The 15,054-nt window shown below is 38.9% G+C and overlaps 1 protein-coding gene across 1 annotated transcript in view; it reads left to right on the top strand.

The window, feature by feature from the left end:
- The window catches only part of TEX11 (testis expressed 11), a 285,049-nt gene that overhangs the window by 162,370 nt on the left and 107,625 nt on the right, over positions 1-15,054 (top strand). Inside the window, exons 15-16 of the mRNA XM_045571903.1 lie at positions 1,963-2,100; positions 11,812-11,914. Of these exons, the coding sequence (XP_045427859.1) occupies positions 1,963-2,100; positions 11,812-11,914 (241 nt within the window). The remainder of the gene's footprint in view (positions 1-1,962; positions 2,101-11,811; positions 11,915-15,054) is intronic.

Genomic DNA, 15,054 nt, shown 5'->3' with positions numbered 1-15,054 from the left:
CTCTCCCCATTTTCTCCATCCCCCAATCTTTGTAACCTCTAGTCTATTCTTTATTTCTATAAGTTCGACTCTACACATAAGTGATACCATACACTGTTTGTCTTTCTCTGGCTTATTTCACTCAGCCTTATATCTTCCAGGTTCATTCATGTTATCGCAAATGGCAGGATTTCTCTCTCTTTTTTAAATAGCTGAACTAGATGCCCAGTGCACGAATTTCCGGGGTGTCCCTCAGCCCAGCCTGCACCCTCTCCAATTTGGGACCCTTCAAGGGCAGTCGGACATCCCTCTCACAATTCAGGACTGCTGGCTCCCAACTGCTCACCTGACTACCTGCCTAATTACCCCTAACCACTTCTGCCTGCCAGCCTGATCACCCCCTAACCACTCCCCTGCCAGCCTGATCGATGCCTAACTGCTTCCCTGCTGACCTGATTACCCCTAACTGTCCACCCCTGCTGGCCTGGTCGCCCCAACTGCCCTCCCCTGTTGGCCTGGTCACTCCTAACTGCCTTCCCTTGTCAGCCTGGTTGCCCCTAACTGCCCTCCCCTGCAAGTCTGACCCCCCCCCCCCCACTGCCCTTCCCTGCAGGCATGGTCACTCCCAACTGCCCTCTCCTGCATGCCTGGTCCCCCCCAACTGCCCTCCTCTGTGGGCCTGATCACTCCCCATGGTTGACGGCCATCTTGTTTCCACATGGGGATTGCCACCTTGTGTGTTGGAGTGATGGTTAATTTGCATATTACCTCTTTATTATATAGGCTGATACTCCATTGAATACATATACAGTAGGTCCTTGGGTTACATTGGGTTAGATCCATTCTTATGGTGTGATTTACCACGATTTTTGCTTTTAAGTCAGAACCCACCTACATAAGCACCTATGTCACTCCCATAAAGCACATACACAGCAGTAATGAAGTGAAACAGTAAACAAAATTTAAAGATAACAATTCCTGACCTTTACTTGTGGTAAATAAATAATAAAAAACCTAAAGCACATATGTAAAGCACATACATCAAAATGACGGAACATTTTTTAAAAATAAATAAATAGGAGATGACGTTGTAACCACGAAACAATGTACGCTGAAAATGTCCAACATACCCTGAGGACTTCCTATACTGTATTTTCTTTAGACATGCATTAGTAAACAGACACCTTGTTTGTTTCAATACATTAGCTATTGTGAATAATGTTGCAATGAACACAGCAATACAAATTTCTCTTTGAGATAATGATTTCATTTCCTTTGGATATATACCCAGAAGTGGGATTGCTGGATCACATGGCAGTTCAATTTTTAACTTATTGAGAAACCTCCATACTGTTTTCCATAAGTTGTCGTACCAGTTTACATTCCCACCAATAGTTTATAAAGTTTCCATTTTCTCCACATTCTCGCTAGCATTTTTTATCTTTTATCTTTTTTATTATAGCCATTTTAACATGTATGATGTGATATCTTATTCTGGTTTTGATTTGTGTTTCTTTGGTTATTATTAATGTTGAGTACCTTCTCATGTACCTGTTGGCCATTTGTAAGTTGTCATTAGAAAAATGTCTATTCAGATCTTCTGCCCATTAAAATTTTTTTTTGCTATTATGTTGTGCAAGTTCCTTGTATATTTTGAATATTAACCCCCTATTGAATATGTGGTTTGAAAATATTTTCTCCCATTCCATAGATTGTCTTTTATTTCATTGATGATTTCTGTGAGATGTCTAGATGTCTAATGTGAGGGAAGAAGAGAGAATATTGATTGCCAATTTATCTGTAACTTATACTGATTATCAAGACTAATAATTAAATGCACATAGAATTCAAATAGAGGGGGTGTTGTGTTTTGATTGTCTTGAAACACAATATATTTTCCTGTTTGTTTCTAGAAGTGACTTGGAAAAATTAGTCATATGTAGAGATAGCCATGTAATTTTGTTATTTCTTTTTAAACTTCAGGTGCACAATTACAATGATGCCCTACAATGGTATTGTTATTCTGTGAGAATTTATGAATCTGATCAAATGGATATGGAATTCCCCAAGCTGAAGAGGAACATGGCTTCCTGTTATCTGCATTTGAAACAACTTGATAAGGTCTTGTGATTTATCTGTTTTTCAAAGGCAGCAAATGTTGTCATGCTCAGTAATAGAGAGATAGATACAGTGGTATGACTTCTTGGCTGTTTAGGTCAGGATATCTAAGAGTTCCATCATACAGGACAAAACCAAATTGATATTTTCCTGATTTGCACACTTCACAATAATTAATAAATTTTCCAAAAAAGGTAGAATTTTGGAGAGTGTTAATTCTACTACTTACTCTTTAGTTTTTGCACTTTGTTCTGAGAGATACTATATGGTTAGAACTTTTGAACAAAGTTATCTGCTATTAACTCTTTGCAATATTTTATTTTAAAGTAGACTAAATTTTAAGGTACACATTTTTTTTACAAGGATTCAGTAAGACCATATACTTGAATGAAATGGTCATTTTTTACTTTCTGGGTTATCTCTTGCCTTTCCATCTATCCTAGAAAATGTTCAGAAATATATATCTTTTTAATCAGAACAAAATCCTAAGAGGTAAAAAAATAAAAATGTATTGGAGGATAGAACCATTCATACTTCTCAAAGCAGTTTGGGACATTTCTTTCTTTTGATATCATCTAACATGTACATGTGGGGTGTGGTATTGGCTCAAGAAAAGGAAGAGCAAATAAGAAGGGTAAGTATATACCCAGATTACCTATGATGGGTTTTTGTTGATTTTCAAATTTAATGACAAGTTTAGGAGAAAATATGTATTAAGGGTTGTAATTGTAGATATTTTCTTTGAAGATTTGTTTACTTTGAAGTATTGTTTATTTGACTAAATAATATTTTCTTTCAAAGCAATATATGCCATTTAGTTTATATGTTATAAATTCATAGTCCTGCAACAGAAGTAGAAATTTAATTTAATTCATCATAGTTCTGCACAGACTAGCATTTAAGTGTTTCATAAAGATAGTTGACTACTGTGTGGCTGGTGTGGCTCAGTTGTTCAGCATTGACCTATGAACCAGGAGTCCAGTTCTATCCCCAGTCAGGGCACATGGCTACGTTGTGGGCTTGATCCCCAGTAGGGCGCATGAAGGAGGCAGCTGATCAATGATTCTCATTATTAGTGTTTCTCTCTCTCCCTCTCTCTTCTCCTCTCTCAAATCAATAAAAACATATTTTTTAAAAAAGGTAGTTGACTACTGTTTACTTAAAGACCTTAAAAGATTATCATATAGATTTTGTTACAGGATATCATTAACTATTTCAGAAATATATTTGTCTACTGATTACTTAGAGCTTTGTAACTTCCATGATTTATGTTGGCCTGGCATATTAGGAAGCACCTAGACCTGGAGCTAGACATGCCAGTTGTGGGGATGGATGCATCTTCTGCAGGCCAAGCAAGGGCATCTAATCAGATATCAAAGGATATAGTATGAGACACTGTGCTAGACTTTGAGTTTACATAGATGAACAAGACATAGTTGCCTTCAATTCAGCTAAGTATCTGGCATCAGGGTATCCTAATGCATAGATAAGCAGATCATGGCAATGAGAAAGTCTTAAGTACTGGTAATATTTCTTAAGTTAGAAACACAGGTAGTTGTCATCACACAAACATATCATCAGGGAACAGGTCTTCAACCATAGAAATTTGGACTCAGAGACTGGATTGAAATCTTTGGAGCATTGCGGGTATGTGTAAATAGTCAAGAAAGAGAAGATAGAGCTCCAAAATGGAATATGAAGCTATTTTTAAGAGTGGAGATCAGACTGGGGTGAATTATCAGAAGAACTAGATACAGTATTCTAAGACTTAAAGCACTGCTTCTTAAATCTCCTTTAACTAGTGTCAAATTTTGTCCTAGTGCCTTGTATAGTCCTAGGCCTATAAATGGGAAGTCAAATGCAGTTAGTAGTGAGGAGGGGAAAAAGATGAGAGCTGGAAATAAGGCAAGTCCTAATACTGCATGCTTAGTGTGTGATTATGTCATTTAAGGCCAGATTGATGTTGAAACCAAAGGTTATTTTGAATATATTCAAAGTACTCTTGTTAATTACTGCTAGTGTATGCCTCCATTTCATTCTTCCTTCTTTCTTTCTTTCATTCTTCCTTTGTTAAACTTATATGACATTGATTTGCTACCCTCCATATGTAAGGATTACTCTCCTATGTACTAGAACAGATAGAAAGGTTAAAAAAAATCATATAATTCATTGTATTTTACTATTTCCACTTAGCCTTATTAATTTTCATTGTCTATTGTTTTTCATTTTTTCCATTGAGCTACAGAAACATTGTTTGGAAATTTTATGAAACTATGTTTATTGGATATGCTAAAAAAATTTATGGTTTTCTAGCTAGGCACTCAATAAAACGAATTCTTATTGCTTTCTATCATATTCTTCACAAAGGTGATAGCAAAATATTTTTATTTTTTTGTCTTTAAGCACTAATGCCTTATTATTCCTTTTTCCCCACAACCTCTCCAACATTTGTGATTGTTTGTCTTGTTGATAATGGCCACTTTAACAGGTGTGAGGTGCTATCTCATTGTAGATTTGATTTGCATTTCTGTAATTGTCAGTGAGGTTGAACATCTTTTCACATATCTACTGGCTGTTCATATATCTTCTTAGGAGAGGTGTATTTTCAGGTCCTCTTCCTACTTTTTGATTGGGTTGTTTGTTTGGTGTTGAGATTTATGAGTTCTTTATATATTTTGGAACTTAAACCTGTGTAGAAGCTACTGTTTGCAAATATCATCCTCCATATCGTTGGCTGCCTCTTTGTTCTGTTGTCAGTTTCTTTTGAGTGCTACAAAGAAGCTTTTTAGTTTGATATAGACCCGTTCATTTATTTTTGCCTTTACTTGCCTTGCCTTTGGAATCAAAGTTCATAAAATGTTTTCTACTACCAAAGTCCATAAGTTTGGTACCTATATTTTCTTCTATGTAAGTTATTGTTTCTAGTCTTATCTTTGGGTCTTCTATCCATTTTGAATTAGTTTTTGTACATGGGGACAAACTATAATCCAGTTTCATTTATTTGCATGTGGCTTTTCAGTTTTCCCAGCACCATTTATTAAAGAAACTATCTTTACTCCATTGTGTGTTTCTGGCTCCTTTGTAAAAAATTATCTATCCATATACATGCGGTTTTATAGCTAGGCTCTCTACTCAGTTCCATTGTTATGTGTGTCTGTCCCTCTGCCAAAACCATGTGTTTTGATTATTGTAGCTCTTGTAATATAATTTGAAGTCAGGTAGCATGATACCTCCTTTGTTCTTTTTTCTCAGGATTGCTTTGACTACTCAGGGTCTTTTGTGATTTCATACAAATCTGATGATTCCTTCTTCTCCTTCTTTAAAAATAACATAGGGATTTTGATGGGGATTGCATTAAATCTGTATATTGCTTTGGGTAATATGGCCATTTCAACTATGTTGATTCTTCCAGTCTGTGAACACAGGATATTTTTCCATTTTGTTGTCTTTTTCAATCTCTTTTAATAATGCTTTGTAATTTTCAGTATATAGGTCTTTCATGTTCTTTAAGTTTATTCCTAGGTATTTTATTCTTTTGGTTGCAATTGCAAAATGATTTTTTTTTCATTTATTTTCTGAAGTTTTGTTGTTAGTGTATAGGAAGCAATGGTTGCTTTTTTTTTGCACATTGATTTTGTATCCTGCAACTTGACTGTATTTGTTTATTTTTTTCTAATAGATTTTTTGGTGGAGTTTTTAGAGTTTTCTATATACAGAATCATATTGTCTGCAAAAAGTAACAGTTTGGCTTCTTCCTTCCCTATTTGGATGCCTTTTATTTCTTACTCTTGCCTTATTGCACTGGCAAGTTTTCTAGCACTATCCTATATAATAAAAGCCTAATATGCTAAGTATCCGACCGTTCGACCAGTCACTATGATGTTTACTGACCACCAAGGGTCAGATACTCTGACCTGTACGTTAGCTTGCTGCTGGAGTTTGGCCTATCAGACTGGATGAGATGGGCTAGACTTGCCCTGGAGTCTTCCTGCAGCCCCTCCTCTGTCCTGATGGCCAATCGGGACTGGGTGAGATGGGTCGGACATGCCCTAGAGCCCTCCTATGGTCCCATCCCAGCCTGATGGTGCACCAGTGGGGTCCCTTGGCCTGGCCTGCACCCTCTTGCAATCCAGGACCCCTCGGGGATGTCGGGACTCTAGTGTTGAATAAGAGTGGGAAGAGGGTATATCCTTGTCTTTTTTCTGCTCTTAGAAGAAAAGCTTTAAGTTTTTCACCATTGAGTATGTTAATTGAGTGTTTATCATATATGGCATTTACTATGTTGAGGTACTTTCTATTCCTTTTTTATTGAGTGTTTTAATCAATGGATGTTGTCTCTTATCAAATGTGTTTTCTACATCTATTGATAACATCTTATGATTTTTTTTTTGGTCTAAAGTTTTATATATGTCTCCTTTTTCCCCAATTGACCCATCCCCATCATTTCCACCCTGAGCAAGCCCCCACTTTCCTAGCATCCATGTCCATTGGTTATGCTAATATGCGTGTATACAAGTCCTTTGGTTGCTCTCTAATCCTCCCCCTCATCTACCATTGTCTCTAGATCTTCTTTCCTTCCTTCCTTCCTTTCTTCCTTCCTTCCTTCCTTCCTTCCTTCCTTCCTTCCTTCCCTTCCTCCCTCCTCCCTCCCTCCCTCCCTCCCTCCCTCCCCTCCTCCCTCCCTCCCTCTCTCTCTCTCTCCCTCCCTCTCTCTCTTTCTTTCTTTCTTTCTTTCTTCTTTCTTTCTTTCTTTCTTTCTTTCTTTCTTTCTTTCTTTCTTTCTTTCTTTCTTTCTTTCTTTCTTTCTTTCTTTCCTCTCTAACCCTTCCCCTCACCTACCATTTGTCTCTGGATCTGGGTCCTTCCTTCCTTCCTTCCTTCCTTCCTTCCTTCCTTCCTTCCTTCCTTCCTTCCTTCCTTCCTTTCTTCCTTTATTGGTTAATGTATTATTTATGTGTCCTTATCCCCCCCATTGCACCCCCACCCAACTCATGTTCATGCCTTCACCCCGTGGTATCTACGTTTATTGGATATGCTTATATGAATGCATACAAGTTCTTTGGTTGATTTCTCACCCTTAACCCACCCCTTTACCATTTGTCTCTGAATCTATTTTTGTTCATCAAATTATATTGATCATTATAGCCCAAATATGAGTGAGATCATGTGATATTTATCTTTCTCTGACTGGCTTTTTTAACTTAGCATAATGTTCTCCAGATCCATTCATGCTGTTGCAAATGGTAAAAGTTCCTTCTTTTTTATAGTAACATAGTATTTCATTGTGTATATGTACCATAGTTTTTTAATCCAGTCATCTGCTCATGAGCACTTAGACTGTTTCCAAATCTTAGCTATGGTAAATTCTGCTGCTATGAACACAGGGGTGCATATATCCTTTCTGATTGATGTTCCTGGTTTCTTGGGATATAGTCCTAGAAGGGGGATTACTGGGTCAAATGGCAGTTCCATTTTTAACTTTTTGAGGAATATCCATAATGTCTTCCATAGTGGCTGCACCAGTCTGCATTCCCACCAGTGGTGCAATAGGGTTCCTTTTTCTCTACATCCTCGCCAACACTTGTTGTTTGTTGATTTGTTGATGATAGCCATTTTGACAGGTGTGAGATGGTACCTCATTGTTGTCATAATTTGCATCTCTCAGATGATTAGTTACTTTGAGCATATTTTCATGTGTCTCTTGGCTTTCTGAATGTCCTCTTTCAAAAAGTGTCTATTTAGGACCATTTATCATGTTTTGATTGGATTGTTTAACTTCCTTTTGTTAGGTTGTATGAGTTCCCTGTAAATGTTTACGGATTGAAAGGTCCCGGGTTTGATTCCGGACAAGGGCATGTACCTTGGTTGCGGGCACATCCCCAGTGGGGGGTGTGCAAGAGGCAGCTGATCGATGATTCTCTCCCATCGATGTTTCTAACTCTCTATCCCTCTCTCTTCCTCTCTGTGAAAAATCAGTAAAAAATATTTTAAAAAATAAAATAAAATATTATAAAGAAAAATAACATAAAATAAAACTTTTTAAAAGGGCAAATAATAGTATTAATACTAATACTTAAAAATATAATTAAAATAAGGTAAAATTGAGTGAGAGAAAAAAATTAGTTTCTTAAGTAAAAGATAAAAAATAAAAATGTGAAGTAGTGAAGATCATTCACTTCCTCCACTGTTCTGTTGGCACGTCTTTTTCCTTGCAGGTAGTCAGCACAGTATTGAAATTCCCTGATATCGTAATCCACAACCCTATTTTCAAGCCAGCTGGATCTCTCTGCTCTCTCTGGTTCTCAGTTTGTTTTTAGTTGTTTTTGCATACAAGAGTCAATTTCTGCTACCACCCCTGGGTGGCAATGTTTCTGTCTTAATATGCTGTACTAAAAGGCCTCTGTACTATGGCTCTGCGCTCAATTCTGCGCGCGACTCTGAGGCTGCCTTTCTGGGTCCAGTCCAGCTTTGGGTTAATATCTTTTAATCTCCTTCTGCCAGCAGCCCTACGGACCCACTTCCACATTCGAAGGCTACACTGATCCCAACAGCCGTGGATTGTGTGTGTGTGTGTGTGTGTGTGTGTGTGTGTGTGTGTGTGTGTGTTGGGGGGGGGAGGCATTATTTCTCTGTAGCTCTAGTTCCTACTGCGAACGTGTTTCTCCCTCTAATCTGGATCCCAAATCTCACCTTTCTTTATGCAATGTCAGCTATGTTTAATTCACCAGTTCCAGGTGTGTATTCTTTGATTCAGCTCTTTCTTCTGCTCTGTGAGAAGGCACAGGCCCTTCTGCGAATTCATGCATTTGTCTCCTCATGAGCAAACCTCCCAGGCACCTGTGGTCAGGGAGATTCGAGTTCCAGTATTCATGGATTTGCAGCTGAGGTAACTGGTCCCTGAACGTTGTGGTTGTAATGTCCCTGGAGGCAACTGATATCTCCCAAGTTGAAGGTAAGGCTGGGTTTCAAATCACAGTCAGTCTCCATCCCAGGTGTCTCCCCTTCAAGGTGCCACAGCCTTTGCACCAGGAGAGATTTTAGCCTCAGTAGAGACCCGGTCATGGAGGAGGGTGAGGGGCTGGTCCAACAGTCCCAAACAGTCCCTTGGAGTATAGCTGTCCATCACTTACAAATACTGACACTCCCCGCAAATCTCCTGAATTCATTTAATTATCTAGTAGTTTTTTGGTGAATTCTATAGGGTTTTCTATATACAATATTATGTCATCTGAGAATAATGACAATTTTACTTCCTTCTTTTCAATTTTGATACCTTTAATTTTTTTTCTTCTTTTCTAATTGCTATGGCTAGGACTTCCAGTACTATCTATAATAATAAAAGCATAATATGGTAATTAGACCAGATATCCTTCCGGACATAGCCAGGGCTTCAAAGGACAAGGTGGCCACGATGGCAGGCTGAGGCCAAGACAGAGGTCCTGGGCCACCACAGTGGTGGGGGCCAAGCCCCTTGCACGAATTTTGTGCATTGGCCCTTTAGTGTTGAATAAGAGTGGTGAGAGCATACATCCTGTCTTGTTCCTGTTCTTAAGGGAAATGCTTTTAGTTTTTGTCCATTAAGTATGACATTGGCTGCAGGTTTGTCCTATATGACCTTAATTATTTTGATGTATGATCCCTTTATTCCACTTTCCTGACAGTTTTTTTTTAAATAGATTTTATTGATTTTGTACAGAGAGGAAGGGAGAGAGATAGAGAGTTAGAAACATCGATGAGAGAGAGTCATCGATCAGCTGCCTCTTGCACACCCCCTACTGGGGATATGCCCGCAACCAAGGTACATGCCCTTGACCGGAATCGAACCCGGGACCTTTCAGTCCCCAAGCCGACGCTCTATCCATTGAGCCAAACCGGTTTCGGCCTCCTGACAGTTTTTATCAAAAAGAGGTGCTGGGTTTTGTGGAATGTGTTTTATGAATCGTGATATGATCATATCATTTTTATCCTTCATTTTGTTACTGTGATGTATCACATTTATTTTGTTGCATTCTTCTCACAGCCAAGGTTATTTTTTTGCTGTCCCCTGGGGATATTGGTGGAATATGTTTACTTCTGGTTTGCCCTTAGCTTTAAGGATGTAACTTCTTGGGCCTTGATGTCTGTTTTCCTGACTTAGTTTGATCCATTAAAAGTAAAGTTAACATTTTCCTGGATTTACTAATGTCACCCAGGGAAAAAAAAAATCTGGCTTTAATTCTCTATTTATTTTCCTGGAAACTCACTTTATCTTAAGTTTTGTTTGGTAATTACTTTGTTTTTTGTTTTTGTTTCTGTTCATATATATATTCTCCACTTCTTTTGTTGTTTTTGTGGGCCCTTTTTTGTTTCTTGCTTTTTTGTTTTTTTTTTCTTTTTTTTATAAATGTTTCTTGTTCAGATTATTACAGTTGTTCCTCTTTTTTCCCCCCAAAGCTCCCCTTCACCTGGTTCCCACCCCCCTATGCCCTTTATACCCCATTATCCTGGATTGTGAGAGGGATTCCAGATTGGAGAGGGTGCAGGCTTGGCTGAGGGATGCACCATGTGAAAATTGGGTGGGTCAGGGTCTCTGGGAATCACCAGGGCAGAGAAAACAGTAATGGCTGCAAGTCAGCCCTGCACCAAAGAGGTCCCCGGGTCACACACCCTCGCTGAGAGCACCTCTGAGATAAAGTCACCCTCGCATTCTTGTCCCAATGCCAGACAGTCCAGTTTCTCCCCGTATGTGTCAGGTTCCTCTAAAGCACATGTGTCAAACACAAGGCCCGCGGGCCAAATCCGTCCCGCCAGGCCTTGCAATGTGGCCCGCACCGCGCTGTCATCACTGCACTCCGCTGCGTTTCCATCACAATGACAGTTTATGACTGTTCAGTAAACCATTCGGCCCGCGATTTAGGCTGGATTTTAGATTTTGGCCCCTTCTCTGATTGAGTTCGACACCCCTACTCTAAAGTCTTACCTGGAACTGGAGTTCAGAGCAAGCAGGAGCTTGTATCTCCCTCCCTGATTAAAAGAGCAGCACATCCAGGTGCCAGTACTTTCTGCACCTTCACACCTCTTACCAATCTCAATGTGCTTTTTTCACCACTCTACTTGTGGAATTTCCACTATACCAGCTTTCCCATAGTTCTGGGTGTTAGTAGTTCTGCCTTTTTGTTGTAATTTTGATGTGGTTGTGAGAGGCAGCAAGTATAGGTGTTTACCTTTGCTGCCATCTTGTTTATCCTCTGGTAATTACTTTCCATATATTGCCAGTCACTGTTGGAATCAAAAGAATGTTATCACGCATATATAGTGTACATTATTTTCAGAAGCAGAACTCACTATGTCTTTAGCATTTAAAAAAAAAAAAAAACAGCTCTTGCCTTTAGCCATTTTGGTTCAGTTGATAGAGCGTCAGCCTGCAGACTGAAGGTTGTCTGGTTCAATTCTGCTCTAGGACATGTACCTTTATCCCCAGGGCCAATATCGATGTTTCTCTCTCTTTGTCTCTGCTCCACCCTTCCACTCTCTCCAAAAGTCAATGGGAAAAGTATATTCAGGTGAAGATTTACAAAACAACAACACAGAAAACAGTTATTTAAAGACTTTTCTTAGTTTCACGTCTTTTCTTTGAGTACAAATTAGCCATTTTAACTATGTTAGTAATATTAGCACAATATAGTAAGGTCTCCCTTAAAGCTTTTATAAAAGAGATCCAATATTATTTTTCAGGCTAAAGAAGCAGTGGAAGAAGCTGAAAATCTTGAGCCTGGAAATATTTTCACTCAATTTTATCTATTCAAGATTGCAGTCATGGAAGGCAATTCTGACAGAGGTATGTTATTTATGAGTTACATTTAAATGTTAACACAAAAAATAAAAGTAATCCTCTTTGATTATAATATAATCCTATTTTATATTAAAATATAATAAAAGAGCAAATTGATCATACCTCTGCTACACCCACAAGACATACCCACCAGTCAATCAGGAGCGAGTATGCAAATTAACCCAACCAAGATGGTGGCAGCCACGGAATTGAAGCAAGCAGGAGGCTTCAGTTGCCCCTGGTGATAGAGGATGCCAAGTTTTCCGCCCTCCTGGCCTGCCCTGGCCTCTGCTCAAGTCTATAAAGTTTCAATTATAGAAGATAAATAAATCCCAACAAAAATTGTGGTAGCCACGGAGCTGGAGCCAAAGGCTTGGGTTGCCCCCGGTGATAGAGAAGAAAAGCTTCCCACTGCCCTGGCCTCTGCTCCAGGCTACAAAGTTTCACTTATAGAAGATATATAAATCCCAGATACTTGTTTCCAGCTGGCCCTGGGCTATGCTTGGTTTGCCAGGGGGCATGGCTGGCCTGAAAACTACCACAGGCCCCTAGCTCAGGCTGCCCCACACCCCAAGGGATCCCCACCCTGATCCGGGACACCCCTTCGGGCAAACCAGCCAACCCTCACCCATGAACCAGGCCTCTATCTTTCTCTTCCTCTCCCTTCCTCTCTAAAATCAATAAAATATATATTTTTAAAAATCATTATTTCTCCCTTATTAGCTTTATAAAATCTGTAAAAGCTATATTGATATAACCTTTCTCATTCATATTTGTAATTCATGTCTTCTGTCATTTTCTTCTTGTCAGAGTGACTGGAAGTTGGTAAATTTTATTGCACTCTTAGAACCAGATTTTGGTGTTATTAATTTTTCTCTATTTTTTTCTGTTTTCATTTCATTTATGTTCTGATTTTTGTAATTTCTATTATTCTACTTATTTTGAGTTTCATTTGATTTTATATTTCCAATTTCCAAAGGTGAAAGCTAAGGTAATTGATTTAAGACCTTTTCTGATCCTATTAATAAATGAATAATATGCAAATTGACCGTCACACCAACACATAGGATGGCTGCCCCCATGTGGTCAAAGATGGCTGCCCCCCTGTGGATGCAAGATGGCCACCACAAGATGGCCAGCAGGGGAGGGCAGTTGGGAAGGACCAGACCTGCAAGGGAGGGCAGTTGTGGGTGATCAGGCCAGCAGGGGAGGGCTGTTGTGAGGGATGATCAGGCTGGCAGAGGAGGGAAGTTAGGGGCAACTGGGCCTGCAGAAAAGGGCAGTTGGAGGGGACCCAGGCCTGCCGGGGCGAGCAATTAGGGATGACCAGGCCTGCAGGAGAGGGCAGTTAGGGGCAAACAGGCTGGCAGGAAAGCAGTTAGGCATCAATCAGGCTGGCAGAGGAGCGGTTAGAGGGTGATCAGGCTGGCAGGCAGAAGTGGTTAGAGGCAAGTTGGACATCCATCAAGGAGTCCCAGATTAGAGAGGGTACAAGCTGGGCTGAGGGACACCCCGCCCCCATGCACAAATTTCATGCACCGGGCCTCTAGTCTAATATAAACAGTTAATGCTATAAATCAACTTCTAAGTATGGTTTTAGTGATGATTCATAAATTTCGATATGTTGTGTTTTCATTTTAATTCAGTTCAAAATACTTTCTAATATGACTTTTGATTTTTTTGGATTATTTAGGAATGTGCTACTTATTTCCCAAATATTTGCTGATTTCCAGATAACTGTCTTTTATTAATTTTTTCAATTTTGAGGTATAATTAATATTCCATAAACTATAGTATATTTTGCTGGTGTGGGGTTGTGTGTTCTATAGAGTCAATCAGGTCAAGTTGGTTAATAGTTTTAAATGTACTGTGTTCTTGCTGATTTTCTATTTGTTCTATTAATTATTGAAAGAGGAGTTTGAAATGTTTTACTATAATTATGGATATGTTCTATCCTCTTTGCAGTTTGATTGTTTTTTGCTTCTTGTATTTTGAAATTTTGTTATTGGGTACATGAATATTTAGAATTGTTATGTAATCATAATGAATTTATTTTTTATCATCATGAAATAACCTCTATCACTGGTAATATTCTTTGCTCTGAAATATATTTTATCTGATATTAATATAACCCTCCAGGTTTCTTTTGATTATCCTATCCTTTTTCTTTTAACTAATTATGTCTTTATACTTAAAGTATATTTCTTCTTGGTAGCATATGGTTGATAGTTGATTTCTGTAATCCTATTTGTCTCTGCCTTTTAATTGGGTCATCTAGACCATTATATTTAACACCAGAGGCCTGGTGCACAGATTCGTGCACTGGTGGGGTCCCTTGGCCTGGCCTGTGGACAATCCCAAGGGGTCCCGAATTGCGAGAGGGCGCAGGCCAAGCCAGGGGATCCCACCAGTGTACGATGACCAGGGATGGACCACGGGAGGGCTCTAGGGCGTTTCTAGTCCATCTCACTCAGTCCCGATCAGCTGGACCCCAGCAGCAAATTAACCTACTAGTTAGTTTGTGTCTTGTCCCTGGTGGTCAGTGCGTGTCATAGCGACTATTGACAGTTGAACAAATGGTCGGACACTTTAAATATTAGGCTTTTATCATATAGGGTGATTATTGATATGGTTAGGTTTCAATTTAGCATCTTGTGATATGGCTCATCTCTTCTTTGATTCCATTTTACTTTTTCTGGTTTACTTTAGATTAATTGAATTTTATGATTATACTTATCTTATTTTGGCTTATTAGCTGTAATTCTTTATTGCTAGGAGCTTGGAGGAGTTTTCTGGAAATATACAAGCATAAGGTTAATAAACAGACCTTTCTATAAACTAGACTCTCAGGATCTTTTTATTTTGCCCAAACCATTTTCCTTTGGCTTATTCTGATACCATGTGTGTCTTATCATCAGCATCACAAGTGGGGAAAAAAATTAAAGTGAAAAATTTTAAAGTAATTAAGGCTTGATGTAATTTACTTTCGGGAGATTACTCCACTATCCCCCCTTTTTTTGTTTTAAATTGTAAAGGGGACAATTTTTGCTTGCTGTACAATATTTTGGCTTTTAAAAATCTAACAATGCAGCCTTGATAGCTTTTAATTCAATTTTTAGTGCAGAAGTATGACTTCTCTGAATTCA

Source organism: Pipistrellus kuhlii, unplaced genomic scaffold (assembly GCF_014108245.1).
Source record: "Pipistrellus kuhlii isolate mPipKuh1 unplaced genomic scaffold, mPipKuh1.p scaffold_m20_p_40, whole genome shotgun sequence".
Lineage (NCBI taxonomy): Eukaryota > Metazoa > Chordata > Mammalia > Chiroptera > Vespertilionidae > Pipistrellus > Pipistrellus kuhlii.
The sequence above is the reverse complement of the archived record's forward strand: the minus strand, read 5'-3'. Positions and strand labels throughout refer to the sequence as shown.